Here is a 26,590-nt window from a genome sequence, read left to right on the forward strand (position 1 = left end):
GGATATTGATTCAAATCGCAATTTATCTGGGTGCTAGTGTCATTTAGCGCGGAGGTAGTGCTATGGAGTTTTCTGAAGCCATGCTGATGAGGGGCTAGCTGCAAATGTGCTTGGAAATAAGGGAGCAAAATGGCTTCAAGCGCCTTTGCCACTGGCGATAGGAGAGATATCGGACAATATGACTCACCTACGTTAGCTGGTTTCCCAGGCTTTAGTAGCGGGACCACCTTGGCCATTTTCCATTTCTCGGGTATGACAAAGGTAGAAAGAGACAGGTTGAAGACATGCACTAAATATTTGAAACCCTCTTTCCCTAAGCTTTTAAGCCCACTGCTTTGGATGGTTTAGCGCGACCAATGGCGTCCTCAACCTCTCTAGCGGTGATGGTAATTGGTGACGCGCTGAGTTTGTATTTATGTGCGTGTCTATTGGCTCTCCGTCTATCTTTGTCGACCGTAGGATGCATTATATATTGTCGGCAGAAAGCGTTCGCGCATTTTTTCGCATCCGACAGCACCTTATCGCCAAAGCCGATGGAAACTTTGTCTTTGTGCTTAGTCGGATTCGATAGGGACTTTACGGTGGACCAAAGTTTACCTACACCGGTAGAGAGGTTACAACCTCTTAGGTGCTCTTCCCATTTCGCCCGCTTGTGTTCGTTCACAAGCAATCTGATGCGTTGGTTTATGTCCCTTATTTGGGGGTCGCCTGGATCAAGCTGTCTTATAAGGTCGCGTTCCCTCGCTAAGCTCGCGGCCTCTGCCGGGAAGTGGGGCCGGATTTCAGGAATTCTCCCGGCGGGAATGAAATGTGCCGAGGCGGATTCAATGACCTTACGGAAGGCACGCTCCCCTTGGCGGGCATCAGCCGGGATAGGGAGGGCAGCAAAGCTGCTATCTGTTGCAGATTTATATTCTTCCTTCCCGCCTTGAGCGGATGTCGCCAACCTATATATTCTGTGCTGGCAGACGGTGCAAACGGAGGCAGGGACTAAGAGTCTGTTTCCCTGACCTGCACGATTGCTGCCAGAAAAGTGGGGGGGAGAAGAAGACGGGGGCAGGGGCTGATGCTCAGCATTGCTACCAGCTCTACTACGAAGGTAGTAGTTGTGAGTGGTATCAGCTGTTTCAGTTGTTGGCGCCGTGGGGCGCGAGCAGCAGCGGGTACTTGTTGTGGCTTGCTGAGCAGCGAAGCTGCTGGAAGGTGGTGGGGATGCGCTTAGACGTAGACTACGGGACGCCCTTTGGCGTGAGCAGCAAGGAGCCACAAAAGATTTATAAAAGTTACGTGGACGTCGGGTTTTGGGATCAAGCCCAGAACAACCTGTCCGATGCAACCATCCCTTGCACGAGACACACTGAACAGAGTATGACCGTCCTAAAAAGATTCTTTTCTGGCAAATGCAGCAAAACCATTTCTCAGGACCGGGGTCAGGAGACGGACCCGGATTGGGTTCGATACCTTCCCGGAGTAAGAGAATATGTAGCAGTCCTGCTGCAAGGAGCTGCTGGGAGGATGACAATTTGTGGGAGGGACGAAACAAATTAAATGGGGTCACACTGAAATGACAGTCCTTGGTCGGGAAAAATCCCGAGTCGCTCCGGTACATAGAACCGACTGCCTTGGGAAGAATTATATAGTGAACAGGTGTAGATACCTAAACGATTTTTAAGATAAATATAAAATAAAAAATGGCAAAAAACCCCCTTATCTGAACGATCGGTTGTTTGGGATATATATTATATATAGCTCCGATCGAAATGATTTTTACAGGAAATCTTCTATGATATATTAGAATATATGTGGTTTTACACAAATAATTGTTTAAAGTTTAAAGTTATTAAATCTCGTTTATTTTTTAGTTAATTGTTCATGTTACAATTAAACAGTTATATGATTTAACAAGTGTAAATTAATGTTTAAGTATTTTTTTAAAGATTTTTAACAAAAACGTTTTTTCACAGCCAAGACAATAAATAATTCATTTTTCAAAACTACAATATTTTCTTAATAGTTTTTTCCTGTTCGTTTTGCTTTTCTATCTAAAATCGCGGTGTTTCCGTGTACAATATTATCCATTCCTACATATATATCACCAAGTTTCACGTTTTTATATTGGAAACTAAGGGAGAAATGGCCAAAAATCTTTCTATCTTATCGATCGGTTGTATGGGATATATACTAGATATAGCTCCGATCAAAGTGATTTTTTCAGAAAATCTTCCATGATATATTAAAATATATATCACCGAGTTTCACGTTTATACTTTCTAAATTGCGGCAGGAATGACCAAAATCGTCTTATCTGAACGATCGGTTGTATGGGAGATATATGTTATAGTGGTCCGATCCTACGGTATCCGACAAATGTCTAATATAATACAAAAATACATCCTTGCGCCAAATTTCTTGAGATATCTCAAAATTTGAGGGACTAGTTTGCATTCAAACAGGCAGGCAGACAGACATACGGACGGACAGACGGACATGGCTATATCAACTCAGTTCGTCGCCCTGATCAATTCGGTATACTTAATAGTGAGTCTATTTTCTATATTTCTCACCGTTACAAAAATCGGACCAAAGTTAATATACCATTTCATGTTCATGAAAGGTATAAAAATCGGAAAACTCCAAATAAAAATTTCGACATTTTTGTAAAATTATATAAAATACTAGATTTATTTCGAAATATTTTTTTAAAGTAACTTAAATCGTTTCGGTTATAGATTCATAGAAATTATTTCTTAAATTATTGAAAATAATCGTAAGATTTGTTTTGAAAAATTTGATAAAAATTGCAACTGGGCAATGGCAAGCTGGTTATTTTACCCGACTTGGAATCGAACTTTAAGTAATTTCTCTTCAACTAGTTTTTATTGAAGTGTGGAAATTCTATCACTAAAAGAAAAATACTCATTTGATAGGAAGCTAAATAAATGTACAATTTTATTGAGAAATTTACGCGAAATATTACTATTTTCTAAGTGTGACGGGCGGGACTACGAAATCACTCGTCGTAAGCAGCTGACTTCATTTGGAAATATCAGACAAAATATTTCAAAATGGGCGGTAATATATATTTTTTAAGAGAACCCAACAAATATTTTGGACCTTAATGTAACTTTTATATTTTGCAAAGAAAAATCGAAATCCCATTTCATTTTTACTAATTTAATTAAAAGTTTATTTACAAAATTTGCAAATTTTTATTTGCCTTTAAGTATTGGGTTTTTGTGCTAAAAAACGAGAGTCACTGATCAAATTCTGTAGAGCGAGCCTCAAAATGTTTCCCACAATTTGGGGTTAAAAACATATATGATATACGTACCAAATTGTTTAAAAAAGAATAGCAACCAAAAACGCAATACCAAGCGCCAATTTACAGAGCGTGCAGCGGGGCATTTGGAGTTATAAACTTAGCAACCGAAAAGATAGCTGATAAAAAAGTAAAATTTAGAAATATGTACTAACAACCTTCGTCTGTAATTGTTTTCTAATATCAATAACAAAAAGAACAAGGAAGAACAGAACTGTCTTCGGCTGTGCCGAAGATTTCATACCTTTCATGAATGGGGCTGAACAATAATCTTATCCCGTTCGTAATATCTGAATAATCGGATGTATAAGATAGGCAATATATAGTGAACAGATCTACATATCTAAACGATTTTTAAGATAAATATAAAATAAAAAACAGGTAGGTAATTTGTGTGAGGATGCAAAGTTTCAGGTTTTTTGTGGTCTGCGTGTAAAAACTATTACTACGAGTCACGTATTTCAATAATATATGACGTAGGCGTAACTATTTGATGAAATCTGATGAACTTTGAAGCTTCCAGCCGTAAAAAAGGGGCAAAAATTACAGTTTATAATAGGGTATATAATATATATACCACCGAGGTCTATGATTTTTTCAGACAACAATATATGCTATATACGTAAGCATTTGGTGAAATTTGAAGTTTCTATTTGTTAAAAAGTTTCTATTCTAAATTTGAAGTTTCTATTTGTTAAAATGGGGCCGAAATCGCAAAAAAATATATATATACTATATATATACTATATACCATCATATATATATTACATATATCACCGATCTCTATGATTTTTTGACACAACAATATATACTATATACGTAAGCAATCGGTGAAATTTGAAGCTTATAGCTGTTAAAATGGGGTACAAATTGCGAAAAGTTTTTATCTGAACAATCGGTTGTATGAGATATATACTATATATACAACCGATCTCTATGATTTTTTCAGACAACAATATATGCTAAATACGTAAGCACTCGGTGAAATTTGAATCTTCTAGCTGTTAAAATGGGGCTAAAATTGTGAAAAAATATATATATATATACTATATATATATACTATATATACCACCATATATATACTATATATACCACCGATCTTTATGATTTTTTCAGACAACAATACTTGCTATATACGTAAGCATTCATTGAAATTTGAATCCTATAGCTCTTAAAATAGGGCAGTAATTACGAAAAGTTTCTTATCTGAACAATCTGTTGTGGGGGATATATACTACATATACGACAGATCTCATCAAATTTTTCAGGCAGCAATATGTGCAATATACGAAATTATATGGTGAAGTTTGAAGCTTCAATCTGTTAAATTGAGTAAGATATGACCAAAATCCTCTTTTTATGAAAAATCGGTGGTATGGAGGATATATGCTATAGTGGTTCGATCCGGCCTGTTCCGACAAATGTCTAATCGGAAACCCAAATACACCCGCTCACCAAATTTTATCAAGATATCTCAATAATTGAGGGATTAGTGTGCATACAAACAGACAGACGGACATGTCTAAATCAACTCAGCTCTTCATCCTGATTATTTCGGTATAGTTTATGGTGGGTCTATCTATTTTCCTTTAAGGACTTACAATTTTGGGTTTCATGACGAAATTAATATACCATTTCATTTTCATCAAAGGTATAAAAATAGTGTACAGCAATACGAGTCTGTCTTGCAAAAAAGAAAAAAATACATACATACATACATACATATGAACAAAATAATTGTTTTCCCACCTTTCGATACGAAAACATAAATACTCGCTGGCTCCGTATTACTGGCTGAACACGTATAATTTCCCGAATCGGAAATTTGTGGTTCTCTTATGATGAGACGACTTTGTGTACGTGGTCCTGGTGTTGTCTCAATTGAAATATCACGTCTCGTATCATAATAATTTATGAGGCGATCGTTTTTCTGCCAATAAACATACTGCGGTGGTGTTGGACTCTGAAACAAAAAAAAAAAACAAATATATTACTTGCTATGTTGCTGTTAAAAAAGGAACGGAATTTTTAGCAAAAACCAAATTGATTTGAATACAAGCCCAGTATTTTATTATAAAGCACTAAATAGGCTATAGTGTGAATGAAAAAAAAATCAGCAAGTCATCAGTTATACCACCTCATATTTTATACATATGTATATACAGCAGCGAATAGAAAAATAGCAGTCGATTTTTTTATACCTTTTATGAAAATGAAATGAAATGTTAAGTTTGTCACAAATATCAAAATAGTAGATCCTTAGAGAAGAAGCGATAGACCCACCAATAAGTATACCGAAATTATCAGGCTGAAGAGCTGATTTGATATAAATGTTGCAACCCAGACTACGCAAATCAATTTCAAAAATGGTTTCGAAAAAATTTGAGACAATTTTACGAACATTTCAAACTTTTTATTTAGTTTTTTTATTTATTTTTTTTTTTAGTTTGCAGTTTTGTAGCAATTTTAGTCTAACAAAGATCAAGTTAAGGTTCTCTCAAAATTAGCATAGATTTTCCACATATCTTTTCGGGTGGGGTTTCAGATTTTCATCCATATACAAATTTTTCCCACTCTGTATGGGGGAAAATTTAAAAACTTCAACGAAAAATAAGTTTTAAAAATCAATGCTAGCTTTGGGGAACCTTTAAATTGTACTTCGTTAAATTTAAATTAGTTGGGCTAAAAAACTGAACACACAAAAATATTCAGAGAACTCCAAGTAAAGTGTTCGAAATTTTCGAAACTTTTTTTTCTAATTTTTTTTCAAGACAATAACAACATTAGTTTGCATAGTTACAGTTACGAAATTATAAGAGTTTTTTTCTTAAACTATCCTAAAAATTGATGTTTCTGTTCCCTTCTATAAATCTGTTTTGTGTCATTGTAGAGCAGATACTCTAGTTTAACAAATCAGCTTTCCAAAAAATGAGCTACAGAGCTTGTGTTCTCATAAAATATATAAAATATCAATACTTCAATGTTTCACGCCTTAAATGGACCTAACCTGAAATCTGGAATATGCTTGGATTTACTTTAAAATATAGATTGTGAGAGAGTGGAGGGCAAGATATTGTAAAAGAGCGAGTAATATCAGAAAAGGGTCTTGATCCTCTGATCCCCTTCTACATATAAAATGATCTTTCAATATAGGTACTAGAGCATATGAATAATATGATGGAACAAAAAAGCTCTAGGGAGTAGGAGGCCTGCCAATTACTCAAAAGTAATGGTCGTTTCTAGATGAGGGTATGAGAAAGGCAGTAGCAGATGATGCTAATAAAATACACCTCTGCGATACCAAAATTTTTTGGAAAAAACGCAAAGATTTTGTATGGTCAGCATAAGTGGTGCTTTAGTGATAACGTCAAACGAAGCTTTTTAGATCATCCTCGATAACCTACCCTTGAGCACTATACCGAGCAGCGGCAAAGAAGGCCCACATTTAAGATAGTCTTAGGAGTACTAAAACTATATAACACTCTTACAGTCTAATCAGTTATAGTTGTCTTCCTCATGGCACAGGCTGATGTGAGACGACATGATCTATGTACAGCAAATTCATCGTAAACATTCGCACTCTCAGAACGGAATTTTTTTATACTCAGCTGAGCAGAGCTCACAGCGTATATTAATTTTGTTCGCATAACGGTAATCCGCAACGGCATAAACTAAATGAGATAGATATAGACTTCTATATATCAAAATGATCTGGGCGAAAAAAGAAATTCATAAACACGATAACTTGAGTAAATTTTGAGGTATCTTGATGAAATTTGGTACGTAGGTTCCTGAGCACTCATCTCAGATTGCTATTTAAAATGAACGAAATCGGACCATAAGCACGCCCACTTTTTCGATATCGAAAATTTCGAAAAACCGAAAAAGTGCGATAATTCATTATGAAATACGGATAAAGCGATGAAACTTGGTAGGTGGATTGACCTTATGACACAGAATAGAAAACTAGTAAAATTTTTGGACAATGGGCGTGGTAAGGTAAGAAGGTAATTTCAAAGTTTTGCAAGCTGTAATGTGGCAGTCGTTGAAGATATCATGATGAAATTTGGCAGGAACGTTAATCCTATTACTATATGGGTGCTAAATAAAAATTAGCAAAAAAAATTTTCTTAAGTCAAATTTTAACAAAAAATTGAATATCTTTACAGTATATAAGTAAATTTTGTCAACATTCAATTCCAGTAATAACATGGTGCAACAAAATACAAAAATAAAAGAAATTTTCAAAATGTGTGTGGCTCCGCCTTTTTTCATTTAATTCATCTAGAATACTTTTAATGCCATAAGTCGAACAAAAATTTACCTATCTGTGAGAATGGTTGAAATCGGTTGAAGCTACGTCCAGTTTTTATACACAGTCCACCGTCCGTCCTTCCGCTCAGCCGTTAACACAATAACTTGAGCAAAAATTTATATATCTTTACTAAACTTAGTTCACGTACTTATATGAACTCACCTTATCTTGGTATAAAAAGTGGCCGAAATCCGACTATGACCACGCCCACTTTTTCGATATCGAAAATTACGAAAAATTAAAAATATGCCATAATTTTATACCAAATATGGAAAAAGGAATGAAACATGGTAATTGGATTGGTTTATTGACGAAAAACATAACTTTGGAAAAAACTTTGTAAAATGGGCGTCACACCTACCATATTAAGTAAAAGAAAATGAAAAAGTTCTGCAGGGTGAAATCAAAAGCAGGAAAAGTATCGTGGTACTACATATATAAATAAATTAGCGGTACCCGACAGATGATGTTCTGGGTCACCCTGGTCCACATTTTGTTCGATATCTCGAAAACGCCTTCACGTAATCAACTAAGGGCCACCCCTTTTAAAGCCCTCACTAATACCTTTAATTTGATACCCATATCGTACAAAGAAATTCTAGAGTCACCCCTGGTTCACCTTTATGGCGATATCTCGAAAAGGCGAACATCTATAGAACTAAGGCTAACTCCCTTTTAAAATACTTATTAGCACCTTTCATTTGATACCCCTATCGTACAAACACATTGTAGATTCACTCCTGGTCCACCTTTATCGCGACATCTCGAAAAGGCGTCCACCTATAGAACTAAGGCTGACTCCCTTTTAAAATACTTATTAGCACCTTTCATTTGATACCCCTATCGTACAAAGACATTGTAGATTCACTCCTGGTCCACTTTTATCGCGATATCTCGAAAAGGCGTCCACCTATAGAACTAAGGCCCACTCCCTTTTAAAATACTTATTACCACCTTTCATTTGATACCCCTATCGTACAAACGCGTTCTAGAGTCACCCCTGGTCCACGTTTATGGCGACATCCAGAAATGGCGTCCATCTATAGAACTATGGCCCACTCACTTTTAAAATACTCTTAATTACCTTCTATTTGATACACATGTCATACAAACACATTCCAGGGTTACCGTAGGTTCATTTTCCTACATGGTGATTTTCCCTTATTTTGTCTCCAAAGCTCTCAGCTGACTATGTAATGTTCGGTTTCACCCGAACTTGGCCTTCCTTACTTGTTATTTTTAGCGACAGCTAAGTAGTTAAAAAATACCTTTGATTATGCTGTTTTGATTATAAATTTATACTAAACTCTAACCCTCCCATAAGTCTCGGGACACAAGGATATTAAGGGGAGCCGGCATGTCAAATATCCGGCCCGCCTGCATCTGCTGCTGTTTAACTGTATATTTTTGTAAATTTTTCGAATTATTTGTTGTAATTTCGGGACAAAATTTGTTAGACTTTTTATGGGCGTTGCTGTAATTTAGTTTCCTTAATCAAGTTTCTTGGTCTAGATGGTAAGAATTTGTTTGACGGCCAAAGAGAAAAGCCGCATTTAGGCAGCAAGATTTACATATGTTATATAATAGCTCCGTCCTCTTGCAGACCTCGCGAGTGCGAGATAAGAATAAACGTTTTCAATCGTTTCTTCCCGCCTCTTCTGTTGCTAACGAGGTCTAACTTATATGTAACGCATGTAACGCCAGAAGGCAATGTCAGGTTTGTGTGCCCATTGTGAGTTATTATGGTCATGGAGTGCCATAAGTTTCGTCCCTTTCGAGAAATAAGCAACTTTGTGAGGCTACCTTCGTAGGATTCACACTAGATTTTGTAAACTTTTCAGCTCCGCGCTTCTGTTCATGCCCCTTTTCTTGTTGTTGTTGTTGTTGTTGTTGTAGCGATAAAGACACTCCGCGAAAGCCCTGGGGAGTGTTATCGATGTTGATGGTCCTTTGACGGATGCATATCGGGTGCGTTGCGGTACCAAGCCCGAACATCTCGGGAATGAGTTTTTATGACCACATGCGACCTTCTGAGCCATATAGCCCTCCCACCCCCTAGATCTATGAGGAGCTTGGGTCCGCAGAGCCTCGGCTGTGAATGAAACAGAATACGATACGGATAGGTGTGGTTGACAATTGGGTTTGGAGAAGCTATATATTGCGTCTATATATGCCCTTGAATCTATTTGGTATTTTAGTCACCTCTTACGACAGGCATACCTACCGCTGGTATATTCTATCCCTCTAACCCGCTGGGGTTGTCCACGCCCCTCCTGCTTTGTGGCTTATATGCTACTCCTGTCTCCTTTTGATTTTCTCCAAACGGATTGTAACGTCTATCGCCGACCTCTTTTGCCAGTTAAATTTGGTAAAATAATAATAGCAGAAAAAGAACCGAAATTCTCTAAAAGTATTTTGCAGTTTTTTAAGAAGCGTTTGTTGATTATCGGATATAATTTTGCGTCATCGTTAATACTTCAGAGAACCTTTGATTTAAAGCGAACTTGCCGGAGAAAAACTGTTCCGAGCGCAGTGTTGTTGTGATAGCTATCACTTAAATGTTAAAAAAGTCAGTAAAAAAACTGCCTTCCATTTGCATCAATGCTGAACGAAACTTACGCGGAAATCATGTTGCTTGAAGCCTTCATTTCCATTATCCTTGCACGTTGTGTTTGTCCGAAGAACAAAAGGAAACAAAAACACAGCCAACTAACCATTCGGACACTGCATGTATTCAAAATTAAGCCGGTTCCACCGGATCGTGGCAGGTGGTCGAATGCTGCGATGCAAGTTGAAAGTGAGCATTGTATTTGATGTTACAATTTAGTAATTTGGAGTTACATGAAATGCAATTCGAGCATTTCTTTTGTACTCACTCCATCACACTGAGTAGTTCGCCACCTTTCTGCTGCACTTCATGCATACATAAAATTTTTGTGGTGCGGGTTGTCATGTATTTTCTTTCACCTTGCCCCTCATTTCACCACCCACCTTCGCACGACTTATATTATTCACTTTGTAATCATTGGTTCGACATTTGCTGTTTTGCATTTGCGTGAGCTGCATACAAGAGTGAGTAGAACGTATGTAGGTCTACGCTACAAAATGTACCAAGCTGAGTAAAAAATAATACATTTTTTCAACCAGAAATTCCTGACAGAAGCCAAAAAAAAGTTTAAAAGAGTGAACTATAAATCAAAAGCTGCGGTAAGTGCCAGAGGTTCTAGAACATGACAAATGTCAAAGTAAACTTTGCGTAAGATTTACTGTTACGATATTTGCTGGTTCAAAAAAACTTAATTTTCTACACATATTACAAATAAAATTATTAGATTTTGTTAATGTATTTTAAATTTAGCAGACCACCTGATTCGAATATAATTACATATTAAATTTAAAAATTAAGTTTAAAGATTGCACACAACATTGTTACAAACGAACGCTGATTTTTGATGTGGTGCAAGGAGTGTTATAGTGTGAGCCGTAAATCAACTTCCCTTTGTTTATTCCGCTTACGAACTTCTCAAAAACAATAAAGTGAACTCAGTGTCGAGATAAAATTAGCGCTTGGCCGTTTAAACGTTTACGGAAGTCAAATTAAGCGCTCTAGTAGTGTTTTTAGACAAACTAGCACCAATTGGTCACACCAAGGGAATTTATATTGTTTTCCATCTAGTCCTTCCAATGAAGTGGGGCCGCCCTCTATCTCTGCTTCCATAGGCGGGTTCTGATAGCAACACTTTCTTGGCCGAAGTGTCATCTTTCATTCGCATAACATGGCCTAGCCAGCGCAGCCGCTGCGTTTTAATTCGCTGGACTATGTTGATGTCTACGTATAGCTCGTACAGCTCATCGTTAAATGTTCTTCGGTACTCGCCATCGCCAACGCGTAGAGGTCCATAAATCTTTCGAAGAACTTTTCTCTCGAACACTCCCAGGGCCCCAGATAGTTCATTTCGTCCTCACACACCATCCAATTCTTCTTTTTTCCAATTCTTTTTCCAGTTTCAGTTTGAAGTTAGCAGAACTTACGACGCAGTGAATCATGCCGATTATAAAAATTTTTTCAGGATAGGAGAGTTATTGCACGCTCTTATAGGATATTGTTGCAGAGCGGTTATGTTTGGTAATATAATATTTTCTTCAGCTTCAAATTAAAGAAATGGCACGATAGTTGGTAACCCTGTCTGAAAACTCGTTTAGTTTCGACCCGCTAAGTGAGATCCTACCCAAATATGACTGAACTGATGGTTTTTGATGGTGTTGTTGCACAGCCGTATAGGCTTTGCAGGAAAAGAAAATTCACACACAGCGACCTATGGGAAGCTCATTTTCAATGACGAAGAGATGTTTTGTGTCAATTATTTTTTCCCGGGTTTTTTCCAAGGTTTGAAGCAAGGTGAAAATCTGGTAGATGGTAGACTGACGAAGTCCAAAGCTGCACTGAAAAGCTCCAATCAGCCGATTCACGAACGGCTTAAATTTTGTACTCAATATGCTTGACAGATCGTTGTATGTGATATTATGAACGCTGATTCCGGGTTAGTTTTGGCAGTTTACAGGTTCCCCCTCATGGATTGGAAAAATAGTACTAAGATTTCAATCGTCGTGAATGCACTCATCCGACCGTATTTTGCATAGAAGTTGAGAAATGTTCCTTCCATAGTTAAACCTTAATATCACTTTTGTATTAATCACAAGTCGACTACAACAAACAGATCTAAATTTACAAGTGAGAAAGTCTAAGTTCACCCCATCAAAATTTGTTTAAGCCCTCTTGTTAAGTTCTAAGCTCAACCATACAACTAATGAGGAATATCAGTCAATTTTAGTTAAATACCTTAGAGTTCTTGCAAAATTTGTTAAGGTGTGACCTGCAAGAATAGTGGGCGTGGTCTTTAGCCGATTTTGATTATATACACTCAGTCTATATAATATGGCAAAGATAGTGTCACTGCCAAATTTCAGTGTAATATCTTAAAAGGCTTTTGATTTACGCCTTGTTAAAGTTCCAAATTTTCTTGTTCTAAATGTTTTGATGCCACGCCCATATCCCAAAAACTTATTAAAATTTACATTTTGCGTCATAAAACCAATGCACCTACCAAATTTCATAAGCTTAGCGATATTCGTTTTTGAATTATTTCATTTTTACCATTTTTCTGAATTTTCTATATCGAAAAATTGGGCGTGGTTATCGTCCGATTTCGTTAATTTTCAATACCAAGCTATTCTGTGTCGAGATAAGTCCGTATACCAAACTTGGTGAAGATATTTCAATATTTGGTCAAGTTATCGTGTCAACGGATGAACAGACGGACGGACGGACATGGCTTGATCAAATTTTTTTACGATACTGATGATTTTGATATATTGAAGTTTATATCTATATCGATTCCTTTATACCTGTACAACCCATCATTATTCAATCAAAGTTATAAAGTTATAATTCAAGTGTCCAAGTTCAGCTGGGTATAAAAATATGGTTAGCAATTCAACTACAGAAAGCTACAAAACTACATTTTTTTTTACTTATCAGCCTAAAACATAGCTTTGGTTTCGGGAGAGGAGGCGCAAAATAGCATGTTTGTACTCAGAAGAAGAGTGAAGCGTATAAGTTCCTTATTCGCAAGGAAATACTCCGGGACTTCTCAAAAATAAGTCCACAGTTCTATTGGTTTAAAAAAAAAACGACTGAGAAAGAAATTACTTCATCGAAGTTCCTGGGTTCAAGTCCCGAAAAAAGTAACATCGAAAATTTAGAAAAAGGTTTTTAAAGTCGCGTCTCGCTAAAGATTTTGCAAACATAACACTCCGAATATATTTTTACCATGGAAAGCTTCGCAGTGAAAATTCATCTCCTTTCTTACTTGCTCAATAGTAATTTTCCACAATTCGAAGAAAACTTTTCTAGGAAATGATTTTTACATTTCAGGCAAGTTTTTTTTTCTGAGAGTATCCTCAGCTGCATTTCAAAGGAGTTAATTGATATAATAGCTTCGAGTTCAACTCTTCTTGCAGAATATATACCTTTTTCCTTCCTTTTCGATTTCTTATCGAAAATTTATCGATATGTTGAAAAACAAGTATCGACTTGCTATCAAAAAGTTATCAATTTTTTATTGAGTGTTACCAATTTGCAATCGGCATATTAAAGATATGTTATTAAGAGGTTATAGATTTGTTAACAAAATGTTATCGAAAACCTATCGATTACTTATTGGAGTGTTACAAACTTGCTATCGGCGTGCTGTCAACCACTCATCGGTTAGTTATGAAACAGATGCCGACAAGCTCCAAAGTAAAATCGGTGACACATCGACGGCAAGCGGAAAAGAAATCAACAAGAAGCCGCTCCCTGGGCGACAACAAGCCGATAATTAGATGAACATAATCCGCTTACAATAGCAACCCCATAATAAAACAAAAACTTATCGATATCGGTTGTTACCGATAAAAACCGATGAAGCATTCCGTAAAAAGCCCAAATCTATTTGTTGCTGTTACGGTTACCTCTCGTTTGGTTCTACGTAAACCTCAAACCACCTCTACTTAACTTTAATACATCAGTTTTCTTGACAGTCGGCTGTATGTTTCAGCATCGAACTACGGCGAGGAGAAAATTTTAACTTAAGTGAAATACAAAGTTTTAAGAAACCCTTCGTTTTCCTTTTTCAGTCAAGACATGAACGTGGTTAGCAAGGGTAGGAACAAACAAGCTTATTTATATGCGGGTTTCAGTCCGCTTATCCAATGCCATGCAATTGAGAAAGTACTACCCCAATGAAGTAGAGCCTTGTGCTCAACCCACCTCCCACGGCACCCAGGGAATATTTGATGGTAGAACTGAAGGTAAATAGAACCTAGACAGTGGCAATAGAACCTTGGCACACTGACTTTGAGGCATTCAAAGTTTTCTCCTCAGTGAAAAAACCTCGAACTTCACGAATATTTCTTACTCACGGCACTTTTTTTTATACACAATTCCTAACTGGTACTATTTGCTACAAATAATGAACGATCCTTAATATATCAGACGAGATAAACCTTATATAAAGGGAAAATAATTTTTGTGGGTATACTGTACGCGCTACCAAGTATGTGGTTGCACAAATTCAATTACTGCACAATAAAAACAAGTAAAGGTGTTTAAGTTCGGGTGTAACCGAACATTATATACTCAGCGTGAGCTTCAATTGTACATTACATTTCAGATAAATTACTTTTCTACATAACACGTGGTACCGCCCGTTTAAAAAAAAATGTCTCCCCCATTTCCTCTTACAATAAAACTTGATAAGTGAAATACCATTGATTCAAAACAAGTTTTTGCTAAGTTATAGCTTATTATTCTAGTCTACGGCTCATTTAACCTTGTTCTATATCTAAGTAGCCGTGGTCTTTAACGATCTCGTCCATTTTTATTAGAAATATTTTCTGCTATAAGGAAAATATGTCTACATAATTTCATTACGCTATGTTAATTTTTCTTCGTGTTATGGCTCCCGAAACATATAAAATTGCTTATTCATAAAAGGGGCGGTGCCACGCCCATTCTTTTAAATTTGAAATTTCTTCCTATTTGTTGTTATAAATACACTTGGAAAATGAATTACCATTGATAAAAAGCTCTTTTTTGCAAGGGCATGACTTATTTTATTCGTCCGCGACCCTTTTAAGAAATGTTTATATAAAAGTGGGCGTGGTCCTTAACCGATTTTGTTAATTTTTCTTCAAAGCATTCCTTATAGTAAAGGCAACCTCTCTGCCAAATTTTGTTACGATATGTTCAAGGATTTTTTGATTTATGATTAATAATATTTGTAAAATTGAGTTTATCACAAGTGGGCGGTGCCCATTTAAATTTTTTTTAATTTTTATCAAGAGTCTCAATATCAGTCCACAAGGTGTATTATTTACTATATAATCAGGCTTTTTGTGTTTTCCAAAATGTTATATATATAAAAGGTGGGCGTGGTTATCATCCGATTTCGCTCTTTCTCAATACCAGTCTATTCTGGGTCCAGATAAGTTCGTGTACCAAATTTGGTGAAGATAACCAAATATTTACTGAAGTTATCGTGTTAACGGACAGGCGTATGGACGGACAGACATGGCTCAATCAAATTTTTGTTCGATACTGATGATTTTGATATATGGAAGTCTATATCTATCTCGATTCCTTTATACCTGTACAACCAACCGTTATCCAATCAAAGTTAATATACTATGTGTGCAAAGCACGCTGAGTATAAAAAACACAATGTCACACCCAAACAAGAATGATAAAAATCACACGTGCACAGATGTACATCCACGCTTGTATGTATGTGTGCACGTTATTTCGTTGTTGGGTGCATACATGCGTAGTGAAACGTGCCCGGCAGCATTAATGCATTAGGAAATTTCATGGACCCACTACTTCCTTACTCCTTCGTTTTTTCATCACTGCCGGCTTCCATAACTAACGTTCATTTTTTTAAAGACCTGATTATCGCAAATCAAGTTTTTACCCAATTTTATCATAGAAATGCACGATATTTTTATTATAATGTCAGATATTTGGTCAGTGTTTTTATTACCTCCATTTGAGCTTAAATGGATTTCTGTGTAAGCATACCCTGCAGCAAATAGCCCTAACTTTAAAAAACGCAGAACTTTTTCATAAAAAGACGGCATTAAAACTAATTCTGCCCCTAGACGTGCTTTCAACTGTCACTTTTAACATTCTGATGTCCTGAGAAAAACTGGTGGTTCCGAAATATTCGTTTCCTTAAAGTAATTAAATTCATTAAGCTCAGACTTAAGAGCTGTAGGCACAAGAGTGGCTACCAACTGTCCCACTCGCCATACGATTAGCATCAGTTCTAAGGTAGTTATTAAACTTGTAGTGTGAAACTGGTGCTTTGTGTAACTGTCTACCATTGTTGCTGCAGGGTATGTACTGAGTACTTTAAGCCGCTGCTGCTGTGAAAATATTTAACAGTCAGCATTCCTTCTGGTTGACTTACTACAAAGAATATCTCAAAAGGGGTTATTCACATTTGTTAGCTATTGAATATGTTCAATTCATAAAAAGCAGCCTAGCGGTTTAAAATATACCTATAGAAGCGCATACGTCCTTCTGATAAAAAAAAAAAACCAAATATGTCACAAAGGATAGTGTTAGTGTATATTATGAAAGTAGGCATACCTGGTTGTTTGGACTATGGGCAAGTTTTTCGGTAATCAAGGTAACTTTTCGAGAAAAGAAATTTTTTACAAAAATCTCGCTTTTTAAGGCCTTCTATTAAAAATTTGTAGACCATAACATTCTCAACAAGTTTTTTTTTCGAAAAAGTAATGCTTCGAATGACCCATTTCTATGGTAAAGCGCTGACACTGGGAATTCTACAAAGGGGCAGCAGTGCTGCTACCACCTTCGTCATTGAAAATAAGACTTTCAATCTGTAATAGAAGTAATTGGCATAATAAGGAGACAAGACCTCGTCAGACGTCCAGATAATAACAGTAGAGTTCTTACCTTCATAGGTGGTAACAGCCTAGACATGGATTAAAACCAAAATATTTTCAACCGTCCAACAGGAAGAACGATACACACTTTGAATTACTGAAGAAACGAACGAGCAAAAAAAATAATATAAAAAAAATTACAACAAGTAAGGAAGGCTAAGTTCGGGTGTAACCGAACATTACATACTCAGCTGAGAGCTATGGAGACAAATTAAAGGAAAGACAGCATGTAGGAACTTGAACCGCTGGTAACCCGGGAATTTGTTTGTATGACATGTGTATCAAATGGAAGGTATTAAAGAGTATTTTAAGAGAGAGTGGTCCATAGTTCTATAGGTGGACGCCATTTAGGGATATCGCTAAAAAGGTGGACCAGGGCTGACTCTAGAATTGGTTTGTACGATATGGGTATCAAATTAAAGGTGTTAATGAGGGTTTTAAAAGGGAGTGGTGGTATTTATATATGTGAAGGCGTTTTCGAGATATCGACCAAAGTGTGGACCAGGGTGACCTAGAACATCATCTGTCGGGTACCGCTAATTTATTTATATAAGAATACCACGAACAGTACTCCTGCCAAGACTCCAACGGCTTTTGATTTCGCCCTGGTACACCCATTTTACAAAGTTTTTTCTAAAGTTATATTTTGCGTCAATAAACCAATCCAATTACCATATTTCATCCCTTTTTCGTATTTGGTATAGCATTATGGCATTTTTTTCATTTTTCGTAATTTTCGATATCGAAAAAGTTGGCGTGGTCATAGTCGGATTTCGGCCATTTTTTATACCAATACAAAGTGAGTTCAGATAAGTACGTGAACTGAGTTTAGTAAAGATATATCTATATATAATAAAGATATATCTATCACGGGCGTGGCTTCAACCGATTTCGCCCTTTTTCACAGAAAACAGTTATTGTCCTAGATTCTAAGCCCCTATCAAATTTCACAAGGATTGGTAAATTTTTGTTCGACTTATGGCAGTAAAAGTATCCTAGACAAATTAAATGAAAAAGGGCGGAGCCACGCCCATTTGATATTTTCTTTTATTTTTGTATTTTGTTGCACCATATCATTACTGGAGTTGAATGGTGACATAATTTACTTATATACTGTAAAGATATTAAATTTTTTGTTAAAATTTGAGTTAAACAAATTTTTTTTAAAGTGGGCGTGTTCGTTCTCCGAATTTGCTAATTTTTATTAAGCATACATATAGTAATAGGAGTACTTTCCCGCCAAATTTCATCATGATACCTTCAACGACTGCCAAATTACAGCTTGCAAAACTTCTAAATTACCTTCTATTAAAAGTGGCCACTGCCACGCCCATTGTAAACAATTTTACTAATTTTCTATACTACGTCATAAGTTCAACTCACCTACCAAGTTTCATCGCTTTATCCGTCTTTCTAATGAATTATCGCACTTTTTCGGTTTTTCGAAATTTTCGATATCGAAAAAGAGGGCGTGGTTATAGTCCGATATCGTTAATTTTAAATAGCGATCTGAGATATGTGGCCAGGAACCTACGTACCAAATTTCATCAAGATACCTCAAAATTTAGTCAAGTTATTGTGTTAACGGACGGACTGGCGCACGGATGGACGGATATGGCTCAATCAAATGTTTTTTCGATACTGATGATTTTTATATATGGAAGTCTATATCTATCTCGATTCCTTTATACCTGTACAACTAACCGTTATCCAATCAAAGTTAATATACTCTGTGAGCTCTGCTCAACTGAGTATAAAAACAGAAAACCCATAAAGGCTTGAACGGCGCGAAAGTGGCCAGGTATTTGGGACATGCTCCCTCCGAACACCTAAAACGTAATATTTTAACATTCCTTGACTTTCTTCCATTCCAGTTTATGTCTTTCCAAATCTGACATAGGGAAATACATAGTTATTCGTTGGTATGGTAATTAGACGATAGAAGGATTAGTGGAGTTAAAGTCTCACACTCACATTGTAGCTTTTGATGCATCCTCCTTTGACAAAAAAAATCACATTTTTCCAAATTTGTGAATTCTAATATTATAATGCTGGTCCAAACATCTTATCCGTAAGAACTGATATCGAAAAGGTATTTATTTCGTTATCGGCTTGCAATAGATACCGACTTAATATCGTCAAGTTACCGGTTTGCTATCAGTTTTTAATCGCAGTTCTTACTGATTCCATATTATCTTGTTATAGAACGGGAAACAGATGTATATTAAAAATCGATAAATCGGCGATAAAAGAACGATACTGCTCCTATGATAAATTAATAATGCTTCTATATCAAATACATAACATGTTGATAACAATTCAATTAATTTTCGATAAAATTTCGGAATTTTTTCAATAACATATTAAAACATTTCCGATAAAAAATCGATAGCACACTGCAAACAAACTGGTAATACTCCGGGAACAAACCGAAAACTTTTCCAAAACAAATCGCTTAATTTTTGATAACTTTTCGATATATATTTAATAACTTTTCGATAATATATCGACAACTACTCGAAAACAAATCGACAGTTTGTCGATAAGGCTTTGGTTACATATCGACAGTTTTTCGATGAACAATCGTAACATTTTAGATCTCTATTGTTATTATTAGGTCGTGATGCATTTTTAAATCTATTGATATCTCAGCCTATTATTGTATGTGGAGGCTTTTCATGTATTTAAGCACCCCTTCAGGCTATTTACTACATATCACGGAAGGATTAAGAGTCACGCCACCTTGACGGGAGAGTCTGTTGTTATTGTTGTTGTTGTAACAATGCTTTGATGCGACCGATCACAAATTTTCATCAATGTCCTCTAACGGGAATCCAAGGAAACGTGCTGTTTCAACAGGGGTGGACATAACGAGAGGGGCGTTAGAGGCGTTGTTTCCACAATTTAGTTAAATAGATGGTTGGTGTCATGTGGGAAGACATTACAAGCAGGACATATGTTTTGCATGTCCGGGTTGATTCTGGATAGGTAAGAGTTTAACCTGTTACAGTATCCAGATCGCAGTTGAGCTAGAGTGACTGGCGTTTCCCTAGGGAGAGTGCGTTCCTCCTCTGCTAGTTTTAGGCATTTTTCTTTGAGTACAGGATTCACCGGGCGATTCCCAGTATAGAGGTCCGATGCCTATTTGTGAAGTTCACTGAGAACCTGCTTGTGCTTTTTAGCTTCATATGGCTCTGTTCTCTGGTACCGTATTTCTTCATAATGATTACGAAGATGACTCCTTAAGTACCGGCTCACAAAACAAAAGACTTCTATGTCGTACAGATTTAATTTACATAGGTTACTTAAAGTTTTCAGTGAAAGTTCGTCGGTCTTCTGTGCTAAGATTAATGAGTTTGCCTGATAATCTCGTTGCTGAGAATATTAAAATTTGGCCTGCCTTTGTACAGGGTATTCAATTTAGTGTTTTATGTGCTGCTTTGTTTGCCAGTTACTTATCGTGTTCCTATTGTGTGCTTTTAAGAGTCCCAAAAAAGATTCTTCACAATAAAATGCTGCTAAACACCCTGCTTGGCTAGGTAGTCTGCTTTGCCATAACTTTCATGTCCCTGCTGCTCCGGAACCCATCGTAACAAAACATGGTTTTTGCTCCCAGATTATTTAAGCCTCCAATGCATTCATCCTCTAGCTTAGAAGTAATTGTGTGAGACACCAAGGCACACAAGGCTGCCCTCGGAAATAAGCCTCTAAGTAGACATTCTCTACCGCAAACTTATATTTCATATATTTCTGCCTGTAAAATAGTGGGGTAGCGTCCCATTGCTATCGAGTTTTTGAAGTTTGTCCCATAGATGCCAGCTCCTGTTTTTCCGTTATCAATTTTGGCGCATCCGTACATAAGACCTCTGAGTGATTGCCGATATATGGACCTCTTGTTTCCCACAGAGTTCCGTCCACAATGGACACCTCAAAATTCCGTAAGATTCTGAGCATAGGGGCTGCCCACCGATAAAATTCAATTGAGTTATTGATAATCTTTGTAATCGATAGCTTGACTATTTCTCGTAAACAACAAAATATAACAAACCGTTAACTCATCAATATTAAACCATTAGCACATCGAGAACAAATTTATAACGCACCGTCCGGTTTCGGTTGTGGCTTCAGTATTTACTTCTTATCTTTTCTCCCACTCCGTCCTTTTGTTGTTTCTTTCCTTTTTTTTCCTTTCCTTTCCTTTCCTTTCATTTCCTTTCCTTTCCTTTCTTTTCCTTTCCTTTCCTTTCCTACCCTTGAAGAGAGTTTTGTAGTAATTGAGGAGCGAATTCATTGTTGACGTATATAAAGTTTATATTTTTTGATTTTACCTATTTTGTTTAAGAGTAGTTAGGGCTCAATATATTACGCATGATGGAAATAAACTTGAAAGGAACTGAAATAACGAGGTATATTCAACAAAATTTTCAGAATTTATTAGAACTTAAAGTATACAATTTTATTTAAATAGTATGCAATAAGTATATGGCATTGAAACTTTATTTATTTAAATTTCCTCTTCCATACAAAATAGTTTGGAACTTAACCTAGCAAAATTGGCACAATTCTGCCCAAAACGACTTCAAAACTGTTTAGTAAAATACAGCGGCCATATGCCAAAAGCTCTACGTATTCATATACAAATATGTTTGTATGAGGGGTGTGCATCTATAAAATCGCCATGCAACAAAATCGAGCCACAAAGCCTTGCACCAAAATATTGCATACTCGCAATTTCAATAACTTCAGATGGATTTGACTTAGATTATCTGGCATAACAGCTACACTTTGCTATGTCCTAAATGTTATAACGCTTTATATTTATATATATGTATGTACACTTCGTGTGTATATATCCATAGCAAGAGTTGCACTAAAATCGTTTTCAAACTTAGCGTGAAAGGCATTGAAAGGGCGTCGTCAATGCAATAATATTGGTGATTTACTTAGTTTCGGTTATATATTTCTTCCATTCCGCCTATTCCTTTTTATGAGCAACAGTTTTGCATTTATGTATGCACAAACATATTATGTAGTGGGTTTGTGCAGGCCCGACGATAGGGGAGGGGGAATGGGGGGATTCCCCCCGGGCCGGAGTTCCTGAGGGGACCCGCGATTTGGAGGTACTATGACATTCTTTTTAATCCAGGAGAATTTTTTGTTGTCACATGTGTAATCTTGAAGCCGAATTTCAAAAGTAACGAATATCTGCATTTCGTTTTAATATTATAGTGAAGTGTGAAAAATAATTTGAAAAGTCCTTTTCCTTAAAATGTAAGAATAAATATTTCATTTGGCAGCTGGCTTAAAACTAGTTTATAGAAATTTGGGGAAAACACGTGAGGGAAACTGTATTAGATCAACGCAAGAAAGTATTTTGCTATTATCGTTGATGCTACGTCTGATGCTAGTCATGTTGTTTGTTTTGGCCTATCTCCATTTCAATTCGAAAATAACAAATTTAACTATTCAAGAACGGTTTTTGGCTTTCGTGGATTGTAGTCAAAAAACTGGTTAGGAAGTCGCTTTTTTAATTTGCCATACTCTAGGTAAACATGAAATCCCATTAAAAGATTGTTGTACACAAGGGTACGATAACGGCGCCATTATGAAAGGAGCTTAAAACGGAGCACAACGTCACATTCTCGACAAAAACTCGAATGCTGATTACTTGCCTTGTGCAACCGACAGTTTCAATTTATGTGGTGTTGATGCTGCAGGATGTTGTACGGCTACAACTACTTTCTTCGGAGTTGTACAAAAATATTTAACTATTTTCAGCAGCAGTCCACAACGATGGGACAACCCCAAAAAAATGTACCGAGCTCTCTTTACAGTCTTTCAGACACTAGGTGGTCGGCTAGAATTGACGCAATCAGACCATTCGCAAACCATGTTCCAGGATTAACACAAGCACTAAATACATTACTTAAGCTAAATTTGACTGCACAAGCATACCGAGATGTTACCGGCATTTTCAAGTACATCAACAAGTTCGAATGTATCTTGCTGTCCTCAATTTGGTTCAAAATACTGACTACCATTGTTGAAAGAAACGTCGTACTCCAAGCCACCATAGATGTTGAGGTCCGACATCTAAATGCCTTATTAGCTGATTTTAAGTTGATCAGGAATCAATGGGATACAATTTTAAACGATGACAAAACAGTTGCTATTCAATTGAACATCTCGCCAAAGTTTCTGGACATTCGAAAGAGAAACCCCAAAAGGTGTTTAGAAGTTAATGGAAATGAGATGATTATGGATGATCCAGGGTCTGATTTTAAAAACAATGCATCCTTGGTGATCATTGATTCGATAATCACTGGCATTACTGAACGATTTGCAGCTATGAGAAATATGAGTGAAACGTTTTCTTTTTTGTGGCAATTTGAAGACATGGATGAAACTACGGTTCGGGCAAGCGCATCAAAATTTGTCTAAAAATACAAGTCGAACTTTTCCCAAAGCTTAGAATGCGAAATAATTCGGCTCTGGGATGTTAGCACCCCATTTCTGGAATTTTATAACAAAACATATGCCAAATAATTGGTCACTAATTGGTCATAATTGGTCAGCAGGTTTCAGTAATTGGTCAGCATTAGAAAAAATTTTATGGAAATTTTAAAATTTTCATGGTCGGGTGTGGGATGTTAGCACCCCATTTCTGGAATCTTATAACAAAACATATGCCAAATAATTGGTCACTAATTGGTCATAATTGGTCAGCGGGTCCCACTAATTGGTCAGCCATAGACAATTTTTTATGGCCATTTAAAGTTTTCCAAGGGAAAAACAATTTTCCTGTTTAAACACCCTGTATACATAAATTTTCCAAAAAAAATTATGCCAATTAATTGGTCACTAATTGGTCATAATTGGTCACCAGGTTTCGTTAATTGGTCAGCCATAGGAACTTTTTAATTAATTTTTAAAGTTTTCTTTGTTATCGGATGTTACCCTGTTATCGGATGTTAGCACCCCATCGGTGGATTTTGAATTCGAAAAGCATGCCAAATAATTGGTCACTAATTGGTCATAATTGGTCAGTGGGTCCCACTAATTGGTCAGCCATAGACAATTTTTTATGGCCATTTAAAGTTTTCCAAGGAAAACCAATTTTCCTGTCTAGACACCCTGTATAAATAAATTTTCCAAAAAAAAATATGCCAATTAATTGGTCACTAATTGGTCATAATTGGTCAGCAGGTTTCGTTAATTGGTCAGCCATAGGAACTTTTTAATTAATTTTTAAAGTTTTCTTTGTTATCGGATGTTATCGTGTTATCGGATGTTAGCACCCCATCGGTGGATTTTCAAATCGAAACGTATGCCAAATAATTGGTCACTAATTGGTCATAATTGGTCAGCGGGTCCCACTAATTGGTCAGCCATAGAAAAATTTTTATGGCCATTTAAAAATTTTCCAAGGGAAAAACAATTTTCCTGTTTAAACACCCTGTATACATAAATTTTCCAAAAAAAATTATGCCAATTAATTGGTCACTAATTGGTCATAATTGGTCAGTGGGTCCCACTAATTGGTCAGCCATAGACAATTTTTTATGACCATTTAAAGTTTTCCAAGGAAAATCAATTTTGCTGTCTAGACACTCTGTATACATAAATTTTCCAAAAAAAATTATGCCAATTAATTGGTCACTAATTGGTCAAAATTGGTCAGCAGGTTTCGTTAATTGGTCAGCCATAGGAACTTTTTAATTAATTTTTAAAGTTTTCTTTGTTATCGGATGTTACCCTGTTATCGGATGTTAGCACCCCATCGGTGGATTTTCGATTCGAAAGGTATGCCAAATAATTGGTCACTAATTGGTCATAATTGGTCAGCGGGTCCCACTAATTGGTCAGCCATAGAAAATTTTTTATGGCCATTTAAAATTTTCCAAGGGAAAAACAATTTTCCTGTTTAAACACCCTGTATACATAAATTTTCCAAAAAAATTATGCCAATTAATTGGTCACTAATTGGTCATAATTGGTCAGTGGGTCCCACTTTTTGGTCAGCCATAGACAATTTTTTATGACCATTTAAAGTTTTCCAATGAAAATCAATTTTACTGTCTAGACACCCTGTATACATAAATTTTCCAAAAAAAATTATGCCAATTAATTGGTCACTAATTGGTCATAATTGGTCAGCAGGTTTCGTTAATTGGTCAGCCATAGGAACTTTTTAATTAATTTTTAAAGTTTTCTTTGTTATCGGATGTTATCGTGTTATCGGATGTTAGCACCCCATCGGTGGATTTTCAAATCGAAACGTATGCCAAATAATTGGTCACTAATTGGTCATAATTGGTCAGCGGGTCCCACTAATTGGTCAGCCATAGACAATTTTTTATGGCCATTTAAAGTTTTCCAAGGGAAAAACAATTTTCCTGTTTAAACACCCTGTATACATAAATTTTCCAAAAAAAATTATGCCAATTAATTGGTCACTAATTGGTCATAATTGGTCACCAGGTTTCGTTAATTGGTCAGCCATAGGAACTTTTTAATTAATTTTTAAAGTTTTCTTTGTTATCGGATGTTACCCTGTTATCGGATGTTAGCACCCCATCGGTGGATTTTGAATTCGAAAAGCATGCCAAATAATTGGTCACTAATTGGTCATAATTGGTCAGTGGGTCTCACTAATTGGTCAGCCATAGACAATTTTTTATGGCCATTTAAAGTTTTCCAAGGAAAACCAATTTTCCTGTCTAGACACCCTGTATAAATAAATTTTCCAAAAAAAAATATGCCAATTAATTGGTCACTAATTGGTCATAATTGGTCAGCAGGTTTCGTTAATTGGTCAGCCATAGGAACTTTTTAATTAATTTTTAAAGTTTTCTTTGTTATCGGATGTTATCGTGTTATCGGATGTTAGCACCCCATCGGTGGATTTTCAAATCGAAACGTATGCCAAATAATTGGTCACTAATTGGTCATAATTGGTCAGCGGGTCCCACTAATTGGTCAGCCATAGAAAATTTTTTATGGCCATTTAAAATTTTCCAAGGGAAAAACAATTTTCCTGTTTAAACACCCTGTATACATCAATTTTCCAAAAAAAATTATGCCAATTAATTGGTCACTAATTGGTCATAATTGGTCAGTGGGTCCCACTAATTGGTCAGCCATAGACAATTTTTTATGACCATTTAAAGTTTTCCAAGGAAAATCAATTTTGCTGTCTAGACACCCTGTATACATAAATTTTCCAAAAAAAATTATGCCAATTAATTGGTCACTAATTGGTCATAATTGGTCAGCAGGTTTCGTTAATTGGTCATCCAGAGGAACTTTTTAATTAATTTTTAAAGTTTTCTTTGTTATCGGATGTTACCCTGTTATCGGATGTTAGCACCCCATCGGTGGATTTTCGATTCGAAAGGTATGCCAAATAATTGGTCACTAATTGGTCATAATTGGTCAGCGGG

At 36.3% G+C, this 26,590-nt stretch overlaps 1 protein-coding gene across 7 annotated transcripts in view; it reads right to left on the reverse strand.

Moving 5' to 3' along the window:
* Nucleotides 1-26,590, reverse strand: part of dpr12 (defective proboscis extension response 12) — a 725,043-nt gene that overhangs the window by 174,313 nt on the left and 524,140 nt on the right. For all 7 annotated transcript variants that reach the window (XM_067775740.1, XM_067775739.1, XM_067775742.1 and 4 more), the window contains one exon: nt 5,069-5,282. In XM_067775740.1, the coding sequence (XP_067631841.1) occupies nt 5,069-5,282 (214 nt within the window). The remainder of the gene's footprint in view (nt 1-5,068; nt 5,283-26,590) is intronic.

The sequence above is a fragment of the Eurosta solidaginis genome, chromosome 3, assembly GCF_040869045.1.
Source record: "Eurosta solidaginis isolate ZX-2024a chromosome 3, ASM4086904v1, whole genome shotgun sequence".
In the NCBI taxonomy this organism is placed as follows: Eukaryota; Metazoa; Arthropoda; class Insecta; order Diptera; family Tephritidae; genus Eurosta; species Eurosta solidaginis.